We start from the raw sequence: 27,987 nt of genomic DNA on the forward strand, positions 1-27,987 counted from the left end.
GGTAGTAGTGTTTACCATCTACAAGGTGCACTGCAGCAGCTCGCCAAGACTCCTTAAACAGCACCTTCCAAATGCATAACCTCCACCACCGAGATGGACAAGGGCAGCAGACTCGTACGAATAGCATCACCTGCATGTTCTCCCCCAAGCCACTCACTATCCTGACGGAACTGCCACTGAGTCAAAATCCTGGAACTCCCTCCCTAACAGCACTGTGGGTGTACCTACACCACATGGACTACAGAGGTTCAAGAAAGTGGTTTATCACCACCTTCTCAAGGTCGAGCAATAATTAGGGGCTGGTTTAGCACAGTGGGCTAAATAGCTGGCTTACAATGCAGAACAATGCCAGTATCGCAGGTTCAATTCCCATACCGGCCACCCCGAACAGGCGCCGGAATGTGGCGACTAGGGGCTTTTCACAGTAACTTCGTTGAAGCCTACTTGTGACAATAAGCGATTATTATTATTATTATTTCTGGCCTAACCAGCAATGTTCAAATCCCGTGAACAAATAAATACATTTTCAAATACCCTACAGAGGGTGTCAAACTAACCAGACAATGGATTAGTGGAAATCACCCACCAATGAGCCCACAGGAATCTCTGGGCAATTGGCAAATCTCCTCTGGAACCTTTCCAAGGGCTTGACATAATCAGAATTAAAGAATCAAATCACAGAATCACTACAGTGCAGAAGGAGGCCATTCGGTCCATCGAGTCTGCACCGACCCTCTGAAAGGGTACCCTACCTAGGTACCCTATCCCCTTAACCCAGTAACCCCACCTAACCTTTTGGACACTAAGGGGCAATTGATCAAGGCCAATCCACCTAACCTGCACATCTTTGGGAGGAAACCGGAGCACCCGGAGGAAACCCACATAGACAAGGGGCAGAAAGTGAAAACTCCACACAGACAGTCATCCAAGGTCAGAATTGAATCTGGGACCCTGGAGCTGTGAGGCAGCAGTGCTAACCACTGTGCCGCTCCATGCCACTGGGCTGGTTTAGCACACTGGGCTAAATCACTGGCTTTTAAAGCAGACCAAGGCAGGCCAGCAGCACAGTTTGATTCCCGGACCAGCCTCCCCGAACAGGCGCCGGAATGTGGCGACTAGGGGCTTTTCACAGTAACTTCATTGAAGCCTACTTGTGACAATAAGCGATTTTCATTTCATTTCATTTCACTATATTCCAGTTTAGGCATAACTAATGATTTATAAAGGTCTAGTATGATCTCTTTGCTATTATATTCATCCATTAACAAACCCAAACAAATCAGATGTTTTTATCACCACCCTATGAACTTGTCATGCCACCTTTAAGAAATTAACGTACGTGGATACCCAGGTTTCCAATTACGCAGCTACACTTTTAAAAATTGTGCCATTATCTGGTCATTCACCTCATTATGATTTAGCGTGTGCAAACTGGCTACTATCCTTGTCAACATTACAACAGTGACCACACATTATTAGCTGTGAAACACTGTGGAACATCACTGAGATGTGAAAGGTGCTAAATAGATGTATGTCCTTTTACTCTGACGGATAGAATGCTGGTGTTTCCTGAAAAGTTTCATGCTTTTCCCATCAAGCAGATTCAGATTAAAATTGTCAAAGACTCCGGATCTCTTCGTTCTGCTGTAACTCTGGGATTGTTGGAGCTTCGGACAAAGAACAAAGGCCAATTTTTGTGCATGATCTTTGTTGCAAAACATGAAAGCTTGAATAACAGATAGAGTACATTAACAGCTTCAACTCACTGCATTGTAGGGTTACTGCAGGAATTTATATCATGAGTTTACAGGATGAGAGGCAGGTGTTCAGTTGTTTATTTGACAAAGGAATATCTAAGAAAATATCTGTGTTGATTTCTTCATCAGCTGCTTGCACTGACAACAACATGAATCTGTCACTGAGTTAGTGGATTTAACAAGAAATATATTACTGGAGATAGACAACGTACCTTCCCAGGTACTGTGCTCAATAAGCCATCACTGATTATAGCTTTGCAACTGATCTCCTGAGTGCGCTAATTAAAATAAGATATTAGAGTTACAGGGCTTGAATTCACGGAAATGAACCAGATCGGGCATGTTCAGCGGGGTGTTTCCCGGCACTTGCAGCGTCGAGAATGACCCCGCGATTAATGGGACTCTGCTTCATTTCCGGGCCTCGTTAAGGAACACCCGCTGAGGCCACACTTAGCCCCAATTCCTGGAGCTCGTTGGTGCAGGAGGAGATCAGGGTGTAATTTTTAAATGGCACCCCGATCTCTGACCTCCCCCATCACGGCCTCCGGACCCCGTCAATGCCCTAACTTACCACTGAGGGGGTCCTTGAGCCCCCTGCGCTCAATATCATAACAGCAGGACACCCCCAGGCCCGATCCACGGTGTGGAAGAAAATGCCTGGTACCCTGGGCAGTGCCCTTGTCGGGGTGCCTAGGTGGCACTGCCAGGGTACCATGCTGGCAGTGCCACAGTGCCCAGGTGGCGTCAGAAGTGGCAGGGTACCCAGCTGCCCAGAGCCCGACCACCCAGGGGCCTCCGATTGCCTGGGAGAGCCCCCTCCCCCAAGTGCCGATACTCTTAGTCCACATTGGTGGAGACACTTGGCTAAAGAACACTTGCTCGGGTTCTCACGCTTTGGGTAACTCTGGTGAGAGCCTGACTGCACACTTGAATATACAAATTTATGTCCCGCCCATTGTGGGCAGGGATCCAGATCGCGACCTCTCGCGAGGCCCCGTGGCGTAACGAGCCGGTAAAACTTGCGAGATGCCTCTCGCGGGATGTGCCGGCCACGCCATGTCCCAAGTCGGGTGCAGCGCGGCCGTTAGAGCGCGCGCACAGTCCCCCACACAACTCCTTGAGCAGACTTTACAAACCACACCGGTTAGTTTTTTTCTATCATTACCTTCGTTTCCCATTCCCTTCTTCTCAAAGTAGGAACAAAGGCGATCGAGGACGACAGCATCATTGGAGCCTTGAACTAGCACCTCTTCATCCAGAATCCACAGAAGACCTTTGGGCTCCTCGCCCTTGTTGGATGGTTGAACCTTGAACTGACAGATAAAGTACTAAGCGTGAGGTAGAGGTACAAATTAAATGCAAAGTAATTATCATAAAATTTACAGTGCAGAAGGAGGCCATTCGGCCCATCGAGTCTGCACCGGCTCCTGGAAAGAGCACCCTACCCAAGGTCAACACCTCCACCATGTCCCCATAACCCAATAACCCCCCCCCCCCCAAACACTAAGGGCAATTTTGGACACTAAGGGCAATTTATCATGGCCAATCCACCTAACCTGCACATCTTTGGACTGTGGGAGGAAACCGGAGCACCCGGAGGAAACCCACGCACACACGGGGAGGATGTGCAGACTCCGCACAGACAGTGACCCAAGCCGGAATCGAACCTGAGACCCTGGAGCTGTGAAGCAATTGTGCTATCCACAATGCTACCGTGCTGCCTTAAATTCTACTTGTAATTCTATGCTGATTTCGGATATCTGGATGTAGTGACAGGGGGTGGGGTTAAGACAGAACATTGCCTTACATTCGTTGTACGGTGTTGGATACAGTTTGGTCAGTCTGAAGAAGTCATGCATCTTAGCTGCAACTCCTGATTGACTCAGAAACATTTACAAGTATCCAGCAAAAGTGTACAAGCTGTAGAAGCGATGTCCGTGCTTGCTGGTACGCGTGGCTCTGTCCAACATTAGGCTGACCCTGGGTGCAGGTCATGTGCTCTCTTACATCACTGTGTGGGCAGCACTATATTCAGTCCCACATTAACCCTACATGTGCCACGCCCTTATGCTAAAACTTAAATGTCCAGAAGACAATGCAGTTAACAGCCTCTGAAGCAGTTTTTGAAAATAATGAGTGGCAAAAAAATGATAAGATTGTCTAACCATAGAGTGCCAGATAAAAGCACTGAAAGGTAGCTCAGAAATGGACAGTTCACATGGGTCACTCTTCAGAAGGTGAGATTAAGGCCTCTTGGTAGACAATGGGAAGGGTGTTCCACACCGGGACCAGACTGTCTTTTACCTAACCTGGGAATTGTTATGGGCCAGGGTTTAGAGAACCCCAAAGTGTATCATGGAGTTCACCTGACCCACAACGTTTACTAGATTGTGGTGTGGGGAGCACACGGCCCACTCTACAGGTGTGGTACAGCAGAAATGGAAAAGTATTTTTTTTAAAGCAAATCATTGTTTATTCTATGAACTCAAGTTAACCTTTTTGGAACATACAGTGGACATCTTAGCAACCATCAATTCAAATACAACCCCCAAAGAATACACCACTAAGTAATCCTTAATAACTTCTCACACAACATCCAGAAGACAGAAGAAACATCTTTCAACAGAAGCACATTAGGTTTACATCCACTACTGAGAACATTTATAATTCTGAATTCACCAAATGATCAAGAGATAGTCTTTTCATGGCAGAGAGATCAACAGTACACCTGCTCTGTCCGGCTTCAGCTCCAACACTGAAAACGAAACTAAACCACACCTTGCAGCAAACAGCCTAAAATGAAAGTAAAAAGCTGACTGACAGCCCAGCTCCACCCACACTCTGACATCACTGATAAACACCTTTTTCTTAAAGGTACATTTCTTAAACACCCATTTCTTAAAGGTACTCTCACATGACAGAATGCTTTATGCTATCACAGGCAATAAAAAGGGACAAATGTTCTATTCCTCAGCACAGCCGATCCACACCTTGATTAATAAAAATTAGTATCTATTTTGAATAGAGAAATTTCATTGACCAAACATTAACCTCAGCTGTTAACAAATAAGTCCAACAATTTATTTCCTTTGGTCTAAACCATAGATAGTACTGCCTGCCTGTTCTTGAATATCGCTGAGCACAGCCTGGTTTACCAGCAATAAAAACGGACAGTGTGTATCCAAATATATCCTCCCGGGTTACTCAATGTAATATAATGAAAGCACAGGAAGACATTAATTGCAGAAGTAGTTAGCACAGTGGTTAGCACTGTTGCTTCACAGCTCCAGGGTCCCAGGTTCGATTCCCGCTTGGGTCACTGTCTGTGCGGAGTCTGCACGTTCTCCCCGTGTCTACGTGGGTTTCCTCCGGGCGCTCCGGTTTCCTCCCACAAGTTCTGAAAGACGTGCTTGTTAGGTGTATTGGACATTCCGAATTCTCCCTCTGTGTACCCAACTAGGGGATTTTCACAGTAACTTCATTGCAGTGTTAATGTAAGCCTACGTGTGACACTAATAAAGATTATCATTATTATTAATAAAGATTATTAAAGAATGACAATGTAAATGGCAAAATGATTTCAATAATGATCAGTCTGAAGCAATATTCTTTGGTAGGAAAAATAAGGAGGTCACATACTCTGGAAAGTAAATGTCTAGGTAGGAAAGAGGAACAGAGGGATGTGGGCGCATAGTTACACAAATCAATCAATGTAGCAACGCTGGTTAATAAGATCATCGAAATATAACAAAGAAATACTGGGGTTCATGACTGGGGAGTTAGTATTGAAAAGTAAAAAAATTACTCTTAAATTGTATAGAACCTTGGTTAAACCACACTGGAGTACAGTAAGCAATGGTCTCTGCATTGTGACATGTGGAGAGGAGAAACTGCAGAAATTATTTGCTCGAATGATACCAGAGTTGATAATACTGAGTGGGGAGCTGATAAAATCTTTAAGGCTATGAAAGGGTTTGATAGGGGAGACAAGGGAAAAATATTCCTGCTTACGAGCAACACGAGCACATAAACACCAATATAAAATAGTCATTAATAAATCCGATAGGGAATTCAGGAGATATGCCGTTACCTCAAGGAGTAACTGAGGTGAATACATTGATGCATTTAAGGAGAAGCTAGATAAATATGTGTGGGAGAAAGGAACAAAAGGCTATGTTGATGAGTTTAGTGAAAAGAAGTAATTTTGTGTGGAGCATGAACAGTGGCACAGATCTGCTAAGCTGAAATGGTCTGTTTCTGTTCTGTAAATACTATCCACTCCGCCCTCCCTCTCTGGTTTATTCTCTCCCGGGACCTCAAAACCAAAGCAACCTTCTCGCTCCCCTGCCCTCCGATCAGCCTCCCCTGACTGTGCCGGCACCAGACTGAGTCAGCAGCTGCCACGCTGGTATCACAGACGGTGGGACCATGAGAGGTCCACGCCGTCGGGAATTCGGCCGGTTGGGGACGGAGAATAGCGGGACGGGCCTCAGGCAGTGGCCTGAGGCGGGGGATAATCGGCGCAGCGTACTCCACGGGTAAACCGCTTTTAGGGGGGGGCGGAGAATCGCTGAACCGGCGCCGGTCCCGATTTTGTGCGGGAAACGTGACCCGTCGCCAAACGCGCTATAAATCAGCTCAGTAAAATGATTTGCATCGTAAACATTTCACGCAAAACTCATGTTCCAAATATCAGTCTTTATGATTCTGCGCAAAGAAGAAATTTAATGCATGTCAGAAATAATGTTAAATAATGGGCAGCTTTCCCTGCTATACTGTCTCAAACTTGAGCGAGCATCGTTAGTTAAAGCCTTCACCGCCTCAGACCTGAATAATTCCATTGATGAATTATTTGAGAGGTCGACACTATGCTTGTGAAAGGTGCAATGTCACGAGATCTGATTGTGCTCTTTGCCGTATTAATTGTCAAAGGCATTTCCAAAATAATGCGGTGCTCAAAAAAGAATAAGGCATTGAAAGGATCTCATGCTAATTTCATCATCAACCATAGGTTCTGACATATACAGGCCTACCTATTGTGGGCAGTGTGGTAGTCTGTGTTAGAAGGATTACGGTATCTGGTAATGCCGGAATGCCACTGGTGGAGAATGTACTTGTTCCCATTGGTTAAGCCTGCATGTTAGCTCACCCTGCAAGGCGGGGTATAAGAGCCCGTGCCACCCCAGCAGCTTTCTTCTGTACCTGCGCTGCTGGGGGAAACATCTAGCATATTAAAGCATTCAATTGTCTCCAACCTCGCTTCTTGAGTTATTGATCGTGCATCAATTTAATACGCTAGTTTTTAAAGAATGGAGCTCCGAATCAAGCCGGAGTGTCTGCAACTCAGCCCCCACGCGGCAAACTCAGCGGCAACCTTCAAGCACTGGCTGGCGTGCTTCAACGGATATCTCGGGACGGCCGAAAACACACCCACGGGAGAACAGAAACTACAAATTCTGCACCCGAGGGTGAGCCCAGAAATCTACACCCTCATCGAGGACGCGAACGATTTTGATGCCGCAATGGAGCTGCTGAAAGGACATTATATTCGCCCTGTAAAGCAGGCCTACGCCCGATATCTACTAGCGACGAGGTGACAAATCCCTGGGGAATCACTGGAAGAATTCTACCATGCGCTCCTGGTGTTGGGGAGAAACTGCAGCTGCCCGCAAGTTTCAGCAAACAACCACACAGAACATTTGATTCAGGACGCTTTCGTTGCAGGTATGCTGTCCTCCCAAATCCGCCAGATTTTCCAAATTGCTGGAGAAAGAGACACTAGGCCTCAAGGAGGCACGGGCCCTTGCCGGCCAACTGGATGTGGCCTCCCGAAACGCCTGAGCTTGCATCCCCGACCGCGCGGCAGCCCCCTGGGCAGCGTGGAACCCCACCGCGGATGACCCCAAGGCATCTCCCATCCCCCCACAAGCTTGTGCTGCGAGACGGCCTGGCCACCCCGGGGGGCCCCGCTGCTATTTTTGCGGGCAAGCCAAGCATCCCCGTCAGCGCTGTCCAGCCCGTTCACCCATCTGCAAGGGATGCGACAAAAAGGGCGGTCGCTGCGGTCTCCGGAGGCGAATACGGACCACCACCACAACCCTCTCCACGGACCCCGTGCGGCCAGCGGGCGCCACCATATTCCTCCTCCAGGGCCACATGTGGCCTCTGGGTGCCGCCATCCTGTCCCACGGACGCCATGTGCACCGCCAGCCATGTGTGACCAGTGGGCGCCGCCATCTTGGATGGACTCCCAGGACCCCAGTTCAGCTGACCACACACCGCCCGAAGAGAACATCCAACTGCTGCCACGAATAGCCTCGGTGATCCTGGACCAGTCTCGGCCCCGAACACTCTCAACTGCTACGACGACGATGCTTAGCAATGGGCATGAAACGTCCTGCCTAATCGACTCTGGAAGCACGGAGAGCTTCATACGCCCCGACACGGTAAGGCGATGTTCTCTCCCCGTCCATCCTGTTAATCAAAAAATCTCCCTGGCCTCCGGATCTCGCTCAGTAGAGATCAAGGGATTTTGTGTAGCTAACCTCACGGTCCAGGGAAGGGAGTTCAAAAACTACCAGCTCTACTTCCTTCCGCACCTCTGCGCCGCCACACTCCTAGGGTTGGACTTTCAGTGCAACCTCCAAAGTCTAACTTTCAAATTCGATGGCCCTGTACCCCCCCTCACTGTCTGCAGCCTCGCGACCCTCAAGATCGATCTGCCTTCCCTGTTTGCGAACCTCACCCCGGATTGCAAACCAGTCGCCACCAGGAGCAGATGGTACAGTGCCCAGGACCGGATCTTTATTAGGTCAGAGGTCCAACGGTTACTGAGGGAAGGTGTCATTGAGGCTAGCAACAGCCCCTGGAGAGCTCAAGTAGTGGTTGTAAAGACCGGGGAGAAGCATAGGAAGGTCATCGACTACAGTCAGACCATCAACAGGTTTACGCAGCTTGACGCGTACCCTCTCCCCCGCATATCCGACCTGGTCAACCGGATCGCGCAATACAAGGTCTTTTCCACGGTGGATCTTAAGTCCGCCTACCACCAGCTCCCCATCCGCACTAGTGACCGCAAATACACTGCTTTCGAAGCAGATGGGCGGCTCTACCACTTCAGAAGGGTTCCCTTCGGTGTCACTAATGGGGGTTTCGGTCTTCCAACGAGAGATGGACCGAATGGTTGACCGGTACGGTTTACGGGCCACATTCCTGTACCTCGATAACGTCACCATCTGCGGCCATGACGAGCAGGACCACGACACCAACCTCCGAAAATTCCTCCAGACCGCAAAAATCCTTAACCTCACGCATAACAAGGATAAATGCGTGTTCAGCACCGACCACCGAGCTAACCTCGGCTACGTAGTGCGTAATGGAGTGACAGGCCCCGACCCTGAACGCATGCGCCCCCTTATGGAGTTCCCCCTCCCGCACTGCTCCAAGGCCTTGAAGCGCTGTCTAGGTTTTTTTTCCAAGGCCCGTCCCCTGATCCAATCCACAGTTTTTTCCCTGTCGATCGAGGCCCGCCAGGCCTTCAGCCGCATCAAAGCAGACATTGCAAAGACCACAATGCATGCCATCGACGAGTCCCTCCCCTTCCAGGTGGAGAGCGACGCGTCCGATGTAGCTCTGGCGGTCACCCTCAACCAAGCACGCAGACCCGTGGCATTCTTCTCACGCACCCTCCACGCCTCTGAAATCCGCCATTCCTCAGTCGAAAAGGAGGCCCAGGCCATAGTAGAAGCTGTGCGACATTGGAGGCATTACCTGGCCGGCAGGAGATTCACTCTCCTCACTGACCAACGGTCGGTTGCTTTCATGTTCGATAATGCACAGTGGGGCAAGATAAGAAAATGACAAGATCTTACAGTGGAGGATTGAACTCTCCACCTACAACTATGAGATCTTATACCATCCCGGGATGCTAAACGAGCCTCCTGATGCCCTGTCCAGCAGCACATGTGCCAACGCACAAGTGGACCGCCTCCGAGCCCTCCACGAGGACCTCTGCCACCCGGGGGTCACTTGATTTTTCCATTTCATCAAGACCCGCAACCTGCCCTACTCCATCGAGGAGGTCAGGACAGCCACCAGGAATTGCCAAATCTGCGCGGAGTGCAAGCCGCAATTCTGCAAGCCAGAGAAAACGCACCTGATAAAGGCTTCCCGTCCCTTTGAGCGCCTCAGTATGGATTTCAATGGTCCCCTCCACCGACCGTAACACGTACTTCCTGAACTTGATTGGTGAGTACTCCCGGTTCCCATTCGCCATCCCCTGCCCCGACACGACCGCAACCACCGTCATATAAGCCCTCCATAGTATCTTTATGCTGTTCGGTTTCCCCGCCTACATACACAGCGATAGGGGGTCCTCCTTTATGAGCGACGAACTGCGTCAATTCCTGCTCAGCAAGGGCATTGCCTCGAGCAGGACGACCAGTTACAACCCCCGGGGTAGCCAACAGGTAGAGAGGGAGAACAGAACAGTCTGGAAGACCGTCCTACTGGCCCTGCGGTCCAGGAATCTCCGAGTGTCCCGCTGGCAGGAAGTCCTCCCGGATGCCCTCCACTCCATCCGGTCACTGCTCTGTACCACGACCAACCAAACACCTCACGAACGTCTCCTTGTCTTCCCCAGGAAGTCCTCCTCTGGGACCTCGCTCCCGACCTGGCTGGCAGCTCCTGGACTCACCCTGCTCCGAAAACACGTGCAGGCGCACAAATCGGACCCATTGGTCGAGAGGGTCCATCTCCTCCACGCTAACCCTCAGTACGCCTACGTGGCGTACCCCGACGGCCGACAGGATACGGTCTCCCTACGGGACCTGGCACCCGCTGGATCCCCACACACCCCCCCGCCACCAGTCCCACCCTCCCTCCCACCGGTGGACCCCACAGCCACCCCCTTCCAAGGTGGATCGGTTCTTCCACCGGCCCCATCTAGGCCCTCTCGCCCACCAGCGCACCCCACAGCCGCCCCCTTCCCAGGTCAGTCGGTCCTTCCACCGGCCCCGTCTAGGTGTGATGAAGCGGCCACAGAAGCCGAAACCACGCTCCCGGAGTCGCAGACACCCGAACCTCCACCGGCATCACCACCAAAGCTACGACAATCGCAGAGGACGACCAGGGCCCCCGATCGACTAATTGCTTCATTTTGAAATGTACATTACTGTTGTAAATAGTTAAGATGTAATAAGGCAAATGCTGCACGGAGGTATTACGGTACCTTCATAACTGTAGCTTCTACCACTTTACCACGTTGTAATATGAAGCCACCACCCCCCTGGACTCTTTTTTAACAGGGGGTGAATGTGGTAGTCTGTGTTAGAAGGATTATGGTATCTGGTAATGCCGGAATACCATTGGTGGAGAATGTACTTGTTCCCATTGGTTAAGCCTGTATGTTAGCTCCGTCCTGCAAGTTGGGGTATAAGAGCCCGTGCCGCCCCAGCAGCTCTCTTCTGTACCTGCGCTGCTGGGGGAAACATCTCGCATATTAAAGCCTTCAACTGTCTCCATCCTCGCTTCTGGAGTTGTTGATCGTGCATCAGGCAGCACGGTGGCACAGTGGTTAGCACAGTTGCTCCACAGCTCCAGGGTCCCAGGTTCGATTCCCGGCTTGGATCACTGTCTGTGGGGAGTCTGCACATCCTCCTCGTGTCTGCGTGGGTTTCCTCCGGGCGCTCCGGTTTCCTCCCTCAGTCCAAAGATGTGCAGGTTAGGTAACTGACCATTCTAAATTGCCCTTAGTGTCCAAAAAGGATAGGTTGGGTTACGGGGATAAAGGGGATCAGGTGGAGGTGTGGGGCTTAAGTGGAGTGTTCTTTCCAAGGGCCGGTGCAGACCCGATGGGCTGAATGGCCTCTTTCTGCACTGTAAATTCTATGATTCTATTGCTGTGTTAGTGACTCGCAATTCCAAACAAATTGGAAGAGTCCTCCCTTATTGTTTCCTTTGGTCCCATTTCTTTTATTTTGGTTATTTTTGGTCCATGAATCCATAATTAGAATGTGCCTTGCAGCAGAAGAGTGCTTGCCAGGACAATGTGTTCCTAGGTTTTGTATTTTGGAGAGAAGAAACCAGACCATCGGCACCCAGTGAATCTTAGGGACCAGCTGTGGGGAAGTCGGTTCGATTGGCGGTGGGTTATCCAGGCACAGTGTTCTGCCTGACAACAGTCAGTGATTGGTTCCTGCCAGGTTTTTCTTTTCAGAGAGAACCTGCCAGAAACCTCTGGACCCTCGAAGGAGATGGCGCTGTGTTTTCTCCCTCTGCTGCCGGCTCCTGCTGTCTCTGTCAGTCTGCAGCGAAGATCATTACAGGCTGAAGGAGAAGGAAGCACCCAACTGGGGGCCTAACCTTGACAAAGAAACTTACTGGAAGACATCCGTCTGAATCAAGGATCCTTTATCCTTTTGTTTTATTATATTTTCTTTACCTCTCAAACACCCTTTTCCCTCTGTGTTGTCTGTGTGTGTATGTGTGTGTATAGAGAGGGGGGGAGTTAGAGAGGGGGGGGTTGGGAATCAGATAGTGGGTGGTCAGGTGTTTATGCCTATATAATTATAATTACTGTTAATAATAAAAGGTTACTTGTATTTACATTTTCAAACCTGTTGACTGTGGTCAATTTAACTCAACCAAAAACCATGAGTATTAATATAAAATCTAATTTCACCTATGTTGCAACTCCGGGTTAGGTGGGACTGGAATTGGCCGTGCACTAGCCCAGGTCGTCCTAACAGAATACGTTGCTGAAGACAGACACTGAGCTGATTCTCCGATTCTCAGGTTATGTCCTGACACCGGTGTGGGAACCGTGGCGTTTTAGGACTGAAAATCCGACGCAAAACGGCCACCAATCCTCCATTTGTTGGGGGGGGGGGGGGGGGGGGCTAGTAGGCAGGCAGCATAGAGCACCCGGCTCTAGCTGCCGATACGGCCAGAGAATTGCCAGGTTCGTGGCCGCGCATGGCGGCCGCGCCGTGCAACATGGCACCGGCTGCGCGCGGGCTTGGCCTGCCAAATAGTGCCCCCCTTTGGCCAGGCTCGTGGCCCCCAGACCATCCCCCAACTGTGCCCCCAGCCCCTGCCTGCGGATCGGCTCTCCCCCGACTGTGGCGCCGCTGGACTGACAACTGGGCGGCCGCCGTCAATCATCATCACCATCATCGATTGGGACAAAGATGTCGTGCTCCTCTTGCTGATCTGAGTGCCCACGAACAGAAACGGGATGACCACAACAAAGACTTTCATGAGGCAGAAGGAAGTCTTGACGGGCCTGGGTAAAATGGCTCCCGCTCTAGTCACCACCAGCCTTCTGGAAGAGTGCAGTTGAATGTCCGCTTTGGCCCGCGAATTCAGGAGGCCCCGGTTTACCACAGACTGCAGGGCACCGAGCAGACACCGCCCAGCCACCACACCGACAAATAATAGCATGAGAGACCCACGCCATCGGGAACTTGGCCAGTTGGGGGCAGAGCGTCGGGCGGAGGCCCTCAGGTAACGTCCTGGGGCCGCCGACACGGCGTGCGCCATACTCCTAGAGTACGCCGCTTTGGAGGGGGTGGAGCATCGCAAATGTAGTGCTGCCCCTGATTTCGCCGCCAACATTGATTCTCCGGCCGATTGGCAAACGCGATTTCGGCATCAACGACCAGAGAACCCCGCCCAATGCTCCTCACCAGATACCACACCAAATATGCCAGCAGATAACATGTTAGTTATATCTCCATAAGTAATATTCTGAGCATGCCAATAACAAATAAAAGCTGCAGCCTCCCATATTTGAAACAATGGATGTTATTGTAGATCAGAAAAATGGCTCGTTTTTAATAAACATTTCAATGGATTTGGTGTCTGTATGTATAGCCCAGTATGGCACTATGCTGTACAGCCCATGTTAATGTACCAGTCTGTGGTGAGTTAGTGACTGACTGCAGCAGTCTGGACCTCGTGGCGGGGGAAAGGGATCAGAGAGGTCTCCTGAATTCAATTGCTTTTGCTAAGGGAACCACGGTATTGCAGTGGTTAGCACTGTTGCTTCACAGCGCCAGGGACCTGGGCTCAATTCCCAGCTTGGGTCACTGTCTGTGCGGAGTCTGCACGTTCTCCCCGTGTCTGCGTGGGTTTCCTCCGGGTGCTCCGGTTTCCCCCCACAAGTCCCAAAAGACGTGCTTGTTATGTGAATTGGGCATCCTGAATTCTCCCTCTGTGTACCCGAACAGGTGTCTAGTGTGGCAACTAGGGGCTTTTCGCAGTAACTTCATTGCAGTGTTAATGTAAGCCTAATTCTGACAATAATAAAGATTAATATTATTATTTTTGAATTGTTTTCATTCCCTCCGCTGCCTCGCTCCCTCCCTTCCTTCATCCCCTCTTACCCACAACCCTCCAAGATATTAGTTCCGGCACCTGTGAATTGAGAAATGCATTACATTTGTCATCTAGTGTAGAGGAAAATATAGGTTTGCATTTATATAACGTCTTTCACGACCATCGGATGACCCAGCGCTCTCTAGGCAATGAAGTACTGTTTGAAGTGTAGCTGCTGTTGTAATGTAGGGAAGCCTGGGCAGCCAATTTGTGCACAGCAAGCTCCCATGCACAGCAGTGTGAGAATGACCAGGTAATCTGTTTAGGTGATGTTCATTGAGCGATAAATATTGCCCAGGGCACAGGACACAAACTAGCATGAGGCATTTTACACCCATCTGAGAGGGGAGATGGCATCTCAGTTTAATGTCTCATTCAAAAGACAATGGGCAATATTCTCCGTCCCGCCAGATCCATTTTCTGGCGCGGCGCGCACCCGCCAGCGTGGCACCCTCTGTCCCATTGTGGCCACCCCATGCCGTCGGGAAATCCGCGGGCATGAGTGCGTTGCCGGCGAAGTGGGGGATCCTGCCAACGGAGAATCCCGCTGAACACCTCTGACAGTGGGAGAGACGAGAACAATGGGACACAGTTTAAAATTTAGGCCCCCTCTCCGCTTAAGATAGATGTGAGAAGAACCTTTTTCTCTCAGAGGTTCACGAATCTCTTTCCCCTAGAGACACAATCATATTTTTAAGACTGAATAAGATAGATTCTTGACTGGCAAGAGAGTCAAAGGGTACAGGGGATAGTAAGGAATGTGAATTTGAGGCCACAATCACATCAGCCATGACCTTATTGAATGGCGGAGCGGGTTCAAGGGGCCGAATGACGTACTCCTGCTCCTAATTCGTATGTTTGTGTGTCTACACCACGCGTCCAATGCTGCACTGGACCCTTGATTTTTGTGCTCATGTCCTGGAGCGGGAATTGAGCATTCTGACTCAGTGGAGAGTGCTGCCAACTGAGCCACGACTGGCAACAAAGGTAAGTAACTTGGCTGGTTTAGCACACTGGGCTAAATCGCTGGCTTGGAAAGCAGACCAAGGCAGGCCAGCAGCACGGTTCAATTCCCATACCAGCCTCCCCGAACAGGTGCCGGAATGTGGCGACTAGGGGCTTTTCACAGTAACTTCATTTGAAGCCTACTTGTGACAATAAGCGATTTTCATTTCATTTCATTGCAAATCTACATTAATTTCTGGATTTTTTTGCCCTCGAGTGTTATTCTGTTTATTTATAATTTTCCGTTCCATTTGATGCAACTGCAGCCGCTCGATTTACAAATTAAGCATGTTAGAGATCAATTTTTCTCATCCCCACGGCCCACCCTTGCCCCCTCACCAATATTTCTCCCTCTTCCCTCCATGAAGACAATAGCCGATACCGTTGGTTTGAGAGTCACATCTTGTGAGTGCCAGTCGATCTCCACTAACTTGATGAAGTGGCTAATCTTCGTGTACGAGCCTGATGAGCATTGGCAAATCATTCCACGCAGATCATAACAGTCACCCCGAATCCTTCTGGGTCATGTTGTCTGGCCACGCGTCTCTATTACCAAAGAGAGGAGTGGCTCTCCTTCATTTGATCAAAGCTGATTAATTCTTTTCAGTTCCATCTCCACTCTCGGGGTAGCTGTATAAGGTCCAACAGAACTACTCGCAGAGGAACAGAAACGTACAACTGTTGGTCCAAGCCAACATTCATCAACTCTTTCAAAGGGGATTATCTGGCCACTTCTCTCATTGTTTTCTTTTGTGGATTTTGGCATGTGAGACTACCTTTAAGAAATGGGGGGTTATAAAATAGCTGTAGTGAATGTACCTTTAAGAAATGGGTGTTTATCAGTGATGTCAGAGTGTGGGTGGAGCTGGGCTGTCTGTCTGCAGGCTCGATGGGCCAAATGGCCTCCTTCTGCACTGTAGGAATTCTATGATTCTATGAATCACTACACTGTACATCAGTGACTATGAAATACTTTAGGACATGCTGAGGACATGATAGGTTCTATGTAAATGCAAAGCTCCTTCATTTGTTCACTGGTAAATTCAGGGAAGTCCATGTCTGCCACCAACAAGTGATTTTGGATGTCTTCAGCTCAGGCACTGTGATATTGAAAAATATGCAAACATTTCACTCAAATATATTCGATATCAGGAATGACTTTTAACTATAAAATTAAAGCTAATAATGAATTATAAGTTTGAATAAAATATCTGAGCAAAGGGAGATTGACTAACTCATTAGTGACAAGGTCACGAGAGGTTCTGCATGAGCTTTTCCTTTTTAGGTTGCCGTTTACAGGTGACAGATGTTCCCGTTGACACATGAAATGCTCTCAGCTTTGGGAGTCTGGTGTTTGGCATCAATCACTCCCAGATAGATTAGTTTGGATAAACTGGGAGCATTGACAAGGCTTTGGCAGCTTTAGATAAGGTACACAAAGTAAAGTTGTTTCCAATTAGCGGAAAGAACAAAGCGCTGAATTCTCTGCCGTCGGAATTCTCTGTTTTTGCCGGCAGCCCAGGGGGCTTTCCCGACGGCTTGGGGCTGCCCCCCAATGGGAAACTCCATTGACCAGCCGGCGAAACGGAGAAACCCGATGGCGGGCTGTACCAGAAATCTGGTGCAGCGGGACGGAGAAACCCGCCCAAGGACTGGGGAACACAAATTTAATGTTTTGGGCAGAAGTGCAAAAGGGGAACGTGAGGAAGACCCATTTTACGCAGTGACTGGGTAGACCAGTTAGGACTCCGATGAGGAGAAATGTCTTCTCCAGAAGGTGATCAGCCTGTAGAATTCGTTACCACAGAAAGTAGTTGAGGCCAAAACATTGGGCGGGATTCTCCGCTGCGCCGGCAGCGCACCCACGCCCGCGGATTTCCCGGCAGTGTGGCGTGATCACAATGGGAAATCCCCTTGGTAGGTGGCGGGAATGGAGAATCCAGCTGCCGGCGAGGGGGACGCCTCCCAGGAAAACAGCAGTTTAGCACAGGGCTAAATCGCTGGCTTTGAAGGCAGGCCAGCAGCACGGTTCAATTCCTGTACCAGCCTCCCCGAACAGGCGCCGGAATGTGGCGACTAGGAGCTTTTCACAGTAACTTCATTTGAAGCCTACTTGTGACAATAAGCGATTTTCATTTCAAACGCGGCTGACGAACCGGAGAATCCTACCCATTATGTTTTTGAGAAGGAGTTAGATATAGCACTTGGGGCTAAAGGGAACAAAGGATACGGGTGGAGGCGGGATCTGGGCATTGAGTTGATCAGCCATGATCATAATGAATGGCGGAGCAGGATCGAAGGGCCGATTGGACTCCGCCTGCTCCTATTTTCTATGTTCCTATAGTTGTGGAAATATTGCAGTAATCGCCAGATTGAACGCCTGACCGTAATATTTGAAGATATGTCAGTTCCAGTGGATTAGTAATATGACCATAATGTTACTCCTCATATCAGAGTGCATTAACTGGCTGTTTGGGGGTGAGTGGATCAGAGCTTGCATGAAGGAAGGGGTTTGTAAACCGTTTAATTGAGAGTAGGAAGGTTGATGGCTCACTCTCACAAGCCAGAGACTGTGGTTAAAAATAAACAAGGATTGCTGGAAAGCATCCTGGCTTTGTCCACTCAATTTCCTGCACTTCCTGAACCTTGGAAGGAGTTAAAATCCAACATGTTCGAGGGCTAATCAATGTGAACAACAGTGTTATAGACAATAATGAGAGCAGCTATCACCAAGTCACGGCGGAAGACTAGCATTAGAAATAGCAATTACTTTGTTGGAAATATTGCAAATGAAATACTGGGCCTTGCATGGGCAGCATGCACCAACTGGAAGGCAGCTGGACTCCAGATTCCGAGGTATTTTTAAGCCAGAAGGTCCTGTTCTTCTTCCAAGAAATGAATAACAAGAAAGAGGATAGAAAAGAGGTACAGTTCCAGAAGACCTCCTGAGTGGAGATGAGGGGGTGGCCTGGAGGTGGGGGAGTTGTGGAAGACTGGGACTGCCAGACAAAATGCCACCCCACCGACAGACAGCCTTTCCTGAAATGACTCTAAGTGCAGGGATTTCTCCCCCTTATATTCCATTCCCCTCGCACCGCCCCCCGGGGCCAGAGTGCCCGCTACTGCCCTGTGTGGGATTCATTAACTCAGTGTGGATAAGGGATCAAAGCTATGCCCTCACATCTCTGATTATCTCAGTACCATGCTGGGTGATGCATTTGCCCATTAAGTCATCTGGAAGCTTTCTGTCACATCATCAATCACGGGACTCAATGATCAGCACGCTGTCCTTTCACCTCTGGGATTTGTGTGCGAAGCAGACTGATGGATGCCCTCCCTTTTGTCGTTTGCTGTGAAATCTCATCCTCAATTCATGTGTCTGTATAATCCCCAAGGAAAGGTGCTCATCTGAAGTAGCCATTCCTTCATTACTAACACACTCGCTCAAACGTCACCTCACCTATTCAGCGCTGCTAACCAAATAAGTAAAGCGCTGGAGAGTAGGGTAGGTGGGGTGGGGGAGTTTTGGATTATTCTGTTCTTTAAATAAATACACTGCAGTTTAAATTGTTTGAATTGTCTCCCATTCTTCTTCTGCTGAAGGCTCCCAAAATAGCTCAGTGTTACCTAGTCTTTTCATATTTCCTTCGATAGATCTTTTATATAACACATTATTTATTCCCTTTTTCTATCAAAATAGGAGGGAGTCTCAATGAATAAACTCTTCATAAACAGCTGTGGTGCCATTGCCCCGAATTACGAAAATGCACTGTGTGCTGCAGATACACAGCTCTGCAGTGACCCCTCAAGCATTCTGTATTCGTGAATAATAAATAACTTGTTAAATTATAGATTGCAGCTCAGTTTGGAGATGCCACTCTTTGCATGGAACGGATCCATTGCCTGTCCGAGGTTGATCCAATGCCTATCCAATCCCAACTGAGCCCCACACCGTCGAGCAGATGTTCCCCCATGGAGACGGGCATCAGGAGACCAGAATGTTTTTGAAACCTCACCCCGGATTGCAAACCCGTTGCCACCAGGAGCAGACGGTACAGCGCCCAGGACAGGACCTTCATCAGGTCTGAGGTCCAGTGGCTGCTACGGGAAGGTATTATTGAGGCCAGCAACAGCCCCTGGAGAGCCCAAGTGGTAGTTGTGAAAACTGGGGAGAAAAACAGGATGGTTGTTGACTACAGTCAGACCATCAATCGGTACACGCAGCTCGACGCGTACCCCCTCCCACGCATATCTGATATGGTCAATCAGATTGCACAGTACCGGGTCTTCTCAACATCTACCAAACACCAGCTCCCCATTCGCAAGGCGGACAGCCGCCTTTACCACTTCCTTAGGGGTCCCTTTGGCGTCACTAATGGGGTCTCGGTCTTCCAACGGGAGATGGACCGAATGGTTGACTGGTACGGACTGCGGGCCACCCTCCCGTACCTGGATAACGTCACCATCTGTGGCCACGACCAGCAGGACCACGACGCTAACCTTTCTAAATTCCTCTACACCGCTAAACTTCTCAACCTAACCTACAACACGGAGAAGTGCGTGTTCAGCACGAACCGATTAGCCATCCTCGGCTATGTGGTCCAGAACGGAGTGCTAGGGCCCGACCCCAATCGCATGCGCCCCCCCCCATGGAACTCCCCATTCCCCACTGCCCCAAGGCCCTCAAACGATGCCTGGGCTTCTTCTCGTACTACGCCCAGTGGGTCCCTAGCTATGCGGACAAGCCCCGCCCATTCGTTCACTCCACCGTTTTCCCCCTGACGGCCGAGGCTCACCAGGCCTTCAACCGTATCAAGGCCGACATCGCCAAGGCCGCGATGCACGCGGTCGACGAGACGCTTCCCTTCCAAGTCGAGAGCAATGCATCAGACGTCGCCCGAGCCGCCACCCTCAACCAGGCAGGCAGACCCGTGGCATTCTTTTCCCACACCCTCCATGCCTCCAATATTCGGCACTCCTCCGTCGAAAAGGAGGCCCAAGCTATCGTTGAAGCTGTGCGGCTTTGGAGGCATTACCTGACCGGCAGGAGATTCACTCTCCTCACTGACCAACGGTTGGTTGCCTTCATGTTCAACAACACACAGCGGGGTAAGATCAAAAATGATAAAATCTTGAGGTGGAGGATCGAGCTCTCCACCTTTAATTACGAGATTTTGTATCACCCCGGTAAGCTCAACGAGCCCCCCGATGCCCTATCCCGAGGTACTTGTGCCAGCGCACAAGTGGACCGACTTCGGACCCTGTACGACGATCTCTGTCACCCAGGGGTCACCCGCTTTTATCACTTCATAAAGGCCCGCAATCTGCACTACTCCATTGAGGAAGTCAGGGCTATCACCAGAGACTGTCAGGTCTGCGCGGAGTGTAAACTGCACTTCTACCGGCCAGGCCGAGCGCACCTGGTGAAGGCCTCCCGCTCCTTTGAACGCCTCAGCGTGGATTTCAAAGGGCATCTCCCCTCCACCGACCAAAACACGTACTTTCTTTATGTGGTCGACGAATATTCCAGGTACCCCTTCGCCGTCCCATGCCCCGATATGACATCTGGCACCGTCATCAAAGCCCTCAACACCATCTTCGCTCTGTTCGGTTTCCCCGCCTACGTCCACAGCGACCGGGGATCCTCATTTATGAGGGATGAGCTGAGCCAGTACCTGCTCAACAGGGGCATTGCCTCGAGCAGGATGACCAGCTACAACCCCTGGGGAAATAGGCAGGTGGAGCGGGAGAATGGGACGGTCTGGAAGGCCGTCCAGAATTCTCCCGGCCTCCCGCTGGCAGGAGGTCCTCCCCGACGCCCTTCACTCCATTCGGTCGCTCCTTTGCACTGCGACTAACGAAACCCCCCATGTACGTCTCTTTGCCTTCCCCAGGAAGTCCACCTCCGGGGTTTCACTCCCAAGGTGGCTGGCAAGCTCCAGGACCCGTCCTCCTCCGCAAGCACGTGCGGCTACACAAGGCGGACCCGTTGGTTGAGAGGGTACAGCTACTTCACGCGAACCCACAGTACGCCTACGTACTGTACCCCGACAGCTGCCAAGACACAGTCTCCTTCAGGGACCTGGCACCAGCTGGGTCCCCACACCCCCCTCCCTCTTCCCCGGCGCATCTCCCTCCCCCCAGCACACACCCCATCACAGCCCCCGCTCCAGGACGATCCGTCCTCCACTTGGTCCCACCCGGGGATGAGGATGAGGTCGACACGCTCCCGGAGTGACCGACGACCGAACCAACGCAGAAATCGCCACCAGAACTGCGGCACGCGCAACGACAGATCAAGGCGCCCGATTGTCTGAATTTGTAAACTTTTCCTTAAAATGTTAAAAACCTGAATGTAAATAGTTTTCCACCACCCCCGCTTTTTTAACAGGGGTAAATGTGGTAGTCACCACTGTTGTATTGTATATACCGCATACGAGGGGTATTACGGTAAGGTCCCTGTACTACTGGTAAGGGGGTAGATCCCTGCCTGCTGGCTCCGCCCAGTAGGCGGGGTATAAATGTGTGGGCTCTCCGAGCTGCAGCCATTTCGGCAGCAGCTGCGGGAGGCTACACATCTCTGCGTAATAAAGCCTCGATTACTCTCTACTCTCGTCTCGTCGTATTTAACAGTGCACCAGAGGCATCAGTGTTAACCACTGTGCCACCTTGCGGCCCATTATGAGGACTCGGGCTCAGCTGCAAGGGACCTGTGCAGGGTCGGAGTTTTCTGACAAAGATACAAGATGCTGCTTTGTCCATTGTAGCCCTGTGTTCAAAATTGTAACTATTGTGGAAACACTATTCACGACACCCTGTGCTGCTCTTGCTCATGTATTTGCTTTGTTTGGCCCCTTGTTCCGCACTGTAACCAATCACTGTTTTGTCGATGTACCATTTGTCAATGTTCTCTGTTGATTATTCTTGTGTCAACGATGTACGTACTGTGTACGGTCCTCAGCCGCAGAAAAATACTTTTCACTGTACTTCGGTACATGTGCCCCATCGAGACTGCACCAACCTTCTGACAGGAACCCCCACCCCATCCCCGTTACCTCACCTAATCTTTGCAAACTAAGGGGCAATTTTATCATGGACAATCCACCTAACCTACACATCTTTGGACTGTGGGAGGAAACCGGAACACCCGCAGGTGTTTTTGATTTGATTTATAAAATCAAATCAAATCAAATCAAATCAAATGTGATGGTGTAATCACTATATACGTGTATGAATATTGATTGGGTATCTGTATTAAAGTAGCAATTTTAATTTGTGATTGGTAAATGCAAATGAACTATTACCTGTATAACATTTTGTATGGGTATAGCTTCCCTGCATATGTTTGAATAATGTGGTTAACAAGAAATTTGAGTCTCGTTTGGTCTGTGCGGAATTGGCGAGTACTGATTGGGGCCGGCACGGTGGCACAGGGGTTAGCACTGCTGCCCCAAAACGCCAGGGACCCAGGTTCAATTCCAACCTCGGGTAACTGTCTGTGCGGAGCTTGTACGCTCTCCCGTGCCTGCGTGTGTTTCCTGCGGGTGTTCCAGTTTCCTCCCACAGTCCAAAGATGTGTAGGTTAGGTGGACTGCCCATGATAAAATTGCCCCTTAGTTTGCAAAGATTAGGTGGGGTAACGGGGTTGGGGTTCCTTTCAAAAGGTTGGTGCAGTCTCGATGGGCCGAATGGCCTCCTTCTATGATTCCCTCCCTTTCAGAAGGCATGAGGTTACTCACGATAGTTTGGCCCCCTACAGCTACTGCATGGGTTCCAATCACAGGGATGGATCAGCCTGCCCAGCCCCCAAAATGCCTCTCATCACTTCAGTACAAACGTTCCAGATTAATATTCCCAGATCCCATTGAAAGCCCTCTAACTCTGCTTACCTGGCTTGAGGTTTGGTCGATGACTGACACCGTAGATGCTGGAACAGATTCGGCCATGTCAAATGTCACCTGAACCTTTTCCTGTTGAGCGAGATTAAAACTGTAAAATTAATAACCTTCAATATTCTGTTTTCCTTGCTGGGAATGACTAAAATCCTAGATTGTTATAAAGAACTGGCTTATTTATTTTTATTACCTCTACCCGTTATTGTGTGCAAATAAAAGTCCTACAAATTTATAAATTGTCCACAGTTCAAGAAAAAAGTCATTTTTCTGATTGGTTCAAATAACCAAGACATTTACTTAAAAATGAACTCAACGAAAAAACTACAAAAAGCCATTTGTTACTTTAGCTGTCTAACAGTTTGACATTATTTTTTAAATTTTTTTTAATTCTCCTCCTTTTTCTAATTTTCTCCCAAATTTACACCCAACAATAAACAATAATCAGTAACGAATGCAATATCAATCCCCATATCAATAAAAACGATCCCATTCTCCCACCAAACCCCCAAACATTAGCGTACATGTTAACATAAACAAATGAAGTCTTACAACACCAGGTTAAAGTCCAACAGGTTTGTTTCGTTGTCACTAGCTTTCGGAGCGCTGCTCCTTCAAGGAATCAGGAATCATCCATAGTCACCATTAACACACACAGTCCCCCTCCCCACAACCCTCCCAGCCCCCAACCCCCCCTAATGTTCGATGTGATCCAATTCTCGAAAGTGCATAATGAATAACGCTCATGAATTGTAGAACCCCTCCATCCTTCCCCTCAGTTCAAATTTGACCTTTTCAAGCGTTCAGAATTCCAGCAGGTCCCCCCGCCACGCCAAGGCACAGGGTGGAGAGTGTGGTGATGTGCATCAATGTAAATGCATGTAGGCTAGCTAAACACCAGAGGGAGCACCAGTGACATCACACACACACACTCAACCAATAGATCAGGTAGATAGGACACGACCAATGGACATTCACGATACACACGGAGGTGACACGACCACAGGGGGGCATTACACCAACCCATATATAAAGGACACCACACACATGATCTGCCTCTTTCCAGTGGAGACAGTCAGTGAGTACAGACACAGGGTTGATTCAATATTACACCCGCCACGTGGATTGCAGCAACTGGTTAGTCAGTCTGGGTAGCTATAGTAGGATTAGCAGTAGTGTCGAACCCGAGTAATAGAAGTGTAAATAGTTTAATAAACGTGTTGAAGTTATCTCCACGTCTGAACCTTCCTTTGTCAAGTGCACCACAAGGAAGCCGCTTATGTTACACCTACAACATAACAAATCATGGTACCAGGACTGAACTGTTTCAATCCAGATAGCCATACCTCAGCGTACAGTGACAACCAGCAATACCCAGGCAAGGTGTTCGCGATCCGGGTTCCGCAGCAGCTCCGGTGCCATGGCGATCTCCGCGAAAACTGGCCGGTCAAATGTTTGAATTCTTCCTGGTAGCAGCCAACCTAGAAGCCCTGGCCGATGCTGAAAAGACAGAGCTTCTCCTCACTGTCGCCGGTGCCAGAGCAGAAGAAATCTTTTTAAAATTCAAGTACTCCAAGGGGCAAAACAGGAGCGACTTCCAGGCAGTCCTGGACAAATTCGGCAAATACTGTGAGGAAAACACTCCAACCAGCAAGAAAAGGTAAGAGAAGCGCCAATACTCACCCCGAGGCTGAGATCCCGGAGCAGAGAACAGTTTTGATCGGAGGCCATCTTTCTAAAGGGACAGCACTTGCACAGTTATGTGAGAAGCGTACAGAACGGGAAGGTCTGTTTGCGCATGCGCGAGACGCCGCGCATGCGCAATCACGAAAACAGCCATCGGTAAAGGAACAGTGATCTGCGCATGCGGAATCACTTCGTTCGCGCTACGTCACATGAGTCATGACGTCAGAGACCCCGGACCATGCCCATTTAAAGGGGAAACGCCCAAATCAAAGAAAAAATCTTTTAAACAACCTTCCTTCACCTGGAATGACAGCCCAATGCCTCAAATTGAACCAGGCGATGAAATTAGCCTCCGAAGAGCCCTGCAACAAGCAGTTACCTACGCCCAAACCGATGATTCCGACCTTGAATACTTCGATACTGACCTTTACGTTTTCTCTGGACCTCTCGAGCCCAATGCTAGCTCCGACGCAAACAGTGATGATATTGTCCTAGAAGACAACGACACAGACGAACCTTTCACCTTGGGAGGCTACCCCAGTACCAAATCCGAACCGCAACTAGACGTGTTGCACATTGGCGACCCCCGTATTGAATCCGACGCAGACGCGGATTCGTTCTCCGGATTTGAGGATCTTCAGCCCAGCAGATATGACATCCCAATCGTGAGTGCAGGATGATGCTGCAGCCTGAAACCAAGAGACAGAGAGCGGTACACGCCCACAGAGAGCGGCCTGCTGCCACACAGAGCGTGGTCCATGCACCGCTCAGGGTTCCCGACTCTAAGAAAGAAGACACGCAAATCTCCACACCGCAGTCCTTGCACGAACTAGAAGTGACTCCAGTGTCACAAGCCTCCACAGGGAGCTCGTGGACAGACTCCATGATAGAAGAAGCGCAAGACTCCAGAGCGCAGTCCTTGCACACACAAGACGTGACTCCAGTGTCACAAGCCTCCGCGGCGAGCTCATGGACAGCCTCCACGATAGAAGCAACGCAAGACTGCGATGCGCAGTCCTTGCAGGAACAAGACCATGAGGGTCTAGCAACCTCCTCTGACCAACTAGCAGCAGACGATGCAAGTCTGCCATGCTCAAGTAAACAGCAAGACGACTATGACAGTCTACCACGCTCCAGTGCACAGCAGGACGACTATGACGGTCTATCATGCTACAGTGAAGAACAAAGCGACGATGACAGTCCAAGCCCAAATGAAGGACAACAGCAAGACAATGACAGTCACCCACACTGTTTGCGCCACCAGATGAAGACTCTGACAATTTACCCAACCCAAGTGAACAACAAGCAGCTACTGAGGATCTACCCATGGTATGTGAGACGAGTGACGACAGCATCCCACTTCCCATGCAAGATGTGCAAAGTGATAGACCTCAGCTAGTGTGTACAGAGGCACTCGACGATCACTGTGAGACCACTGGTGACTCCGGTGACACCATGATACTTCCACCCTCATTCGCTCGAACCTCTCCACAAGTCAATGCATTCCTGCATTTTCCGACTCCAGACGTGCAGCTTCAAGAAATCTCAGCTGACTCCAGTGAACCTGCTAAGACTCCGGACGGGGAGCATCAACAAACCAACACTGACTCAGCTAAAACAGACCAGACTCCAGATGGGGAGCAACCAAACGCCGACTCTGATTCACGTAAGCCGGACTTTACTCCAGACAGGGAGTGCCGCAACCTCAGTGATGGCACGCTCAGGGTGACAGCAGATGCCACAATGATAGGAGATGGATCACTTAACAATTACACTGGGTCAGTAATAACAAGCAGTGACTACAGTCCAATTGGAATACACCAATTTTCACCACAGCTATGTCCACACATTTGTTCCACACCGACAGTGCGGCCAATGACAGCTCATGCTGGACAAACCCAGTATTCAAGCCTGCAGCAGCCAGCAGTCTATGCAGCATATTCTCAAACAGGCCAGCACTACGGATTGCCCACTAATGGAATCAAGACCGAAGGAGGACTCCCGCAAGCGCAATCTGCACTACAGACTGGGTGCCTTAGTTACAGCCCAGGATTTGCTGCAACCCAGCCTGGCCAGATGGCATATTCCTATCAGATGCAAAGTTCTAGTTTCACACCATCACCAGGTATTTATGCGAGCAGCAATTCTGTTTCCAATTCGACAAGCTTCAACGGTTCTCAGCAGGATCACCCTTCCAGCACAGCATGTGGCCAGAACCAGTATGTACAGTCTTATCCAATTTCAACATCTGGCACATCCATGACCTTGAATGATACTGTTGATGGTACCTCTTCAACGTCAACACCTTATCAGCTACAAGATGCCATCCGACAGCACCATCACAAACATCGAAAAAGAAATGGACTCCAAATCAGACAGCGAAGTGATTTGACCACTTCCTCGTTCCTGTGGCACAGGGACATTGATGGCGTTCATAACCAAGAGAGACATTTGACCATGATGATTGATGGTTTTTGGACTCACACAAATGATTTGAACTTATTGTTTAATCACTGCTTCCATGACGTGTATATACCTTAACTTATCTACCTGTTTTTTGCTCAATTTTCTCAAAGTGTGCAGAAAATATGTAACATATAAAAAAGGGGGGATGTGGTGATGTGCATCAATGTAAATGCATGTAGGCTAGCTAGACACTAGAGGGAGCACCAGTGACATCACACACACACACACTCAACCAATAGATCAGGTAGATAGGCAACGACTAATGGACATTCACGATACACACGGAGGTGACACGACCACAGGGGGGCATTACACCAACCCATATATAAAGGACACCACACACATGATCTGCCTCTTTCCAGTGGAGACAGTCAGTGAGTACAGACACAGGGTTGATTCAATATTACACCCACCACGTGGATTGCAGCAACTGGTTAGTCAGTCTGGGTAGCTATAGTAGGATTAGCAGTAGTGTTGAACCCGAGTAATAGAAGTGTCAATAGTTTAATAAACGTGTTGAAGTTATCTCCATGTCTGAACCTTCCTTTGTCAAGTGCACCACAAGGAAGCCGCTTATGTTACACCTACAACATAACAAATCAGAGAGGTTGATCTCCACCCTAATAGGATCCACCTTCGGGCGATCAACGAAACGAAGGCTACAACCTCCGCCTCCGCACCCGTTTCCAGCCCCGGCTGGTCCGACACCCCGAATATGGCCTCCCAAGGGCCCGGGTCCAGTTTCACGTGCACCACTTTAGAGTTTATCCTAAAAACCTCCTTCCAGTAATCCTCCAGCTTTG

General features: G+C 49.6%; 1 protein-coding gene across 4 annotated transcripts in view; it reads right to left on the reverse strand.

Moving 5' to 3' along the window:
• The window catches only part of LOC140391704 (unconventional myosin-XVIIIb-like), a 546,871-nt gene that overhangs the window by 308,382 nt on the left and 210,502 nt on the right, over window positions 1-27,987 (reverse strand). For all 4 annotated transcript variants that reach the window (XM_072476590.1, XM_072476756.1, XM_072476499.1 and 1 more), the window contains 2 exons: window positions 23,030-23,110; window positions 2,923-3,070 (listed from right to left, as the gene is read on the reverse strand). In XM_072476590.1, coding sequence (XP_072332691.1) covers window positions 2,923-3,070; window positions 23,030-23,110 — 229 coding nt within the window. The remainder of the gene's footprint in view (window positions 1-2,922; window positions 3,071-23,029; window positions 23,111-27,987) is intronic.

The sequence above is a fragment of the Scyliorhinus torazame genome, chromosome 1 (genome assembly GCF_047496885.1).
Source record: "Scyliorhinus torazame isolate Kashiwa2021f chromosome 1, sScyTor2.1, whole genome shotgun sequence".
Taxonomy (NCBI): Eukaryota; Metazoa; Chordata; class Chondrichthyes; order Carcharhiniformes; family Scyliorhinidae; genus Scyliorhinus; species Scyliorhinus torazame.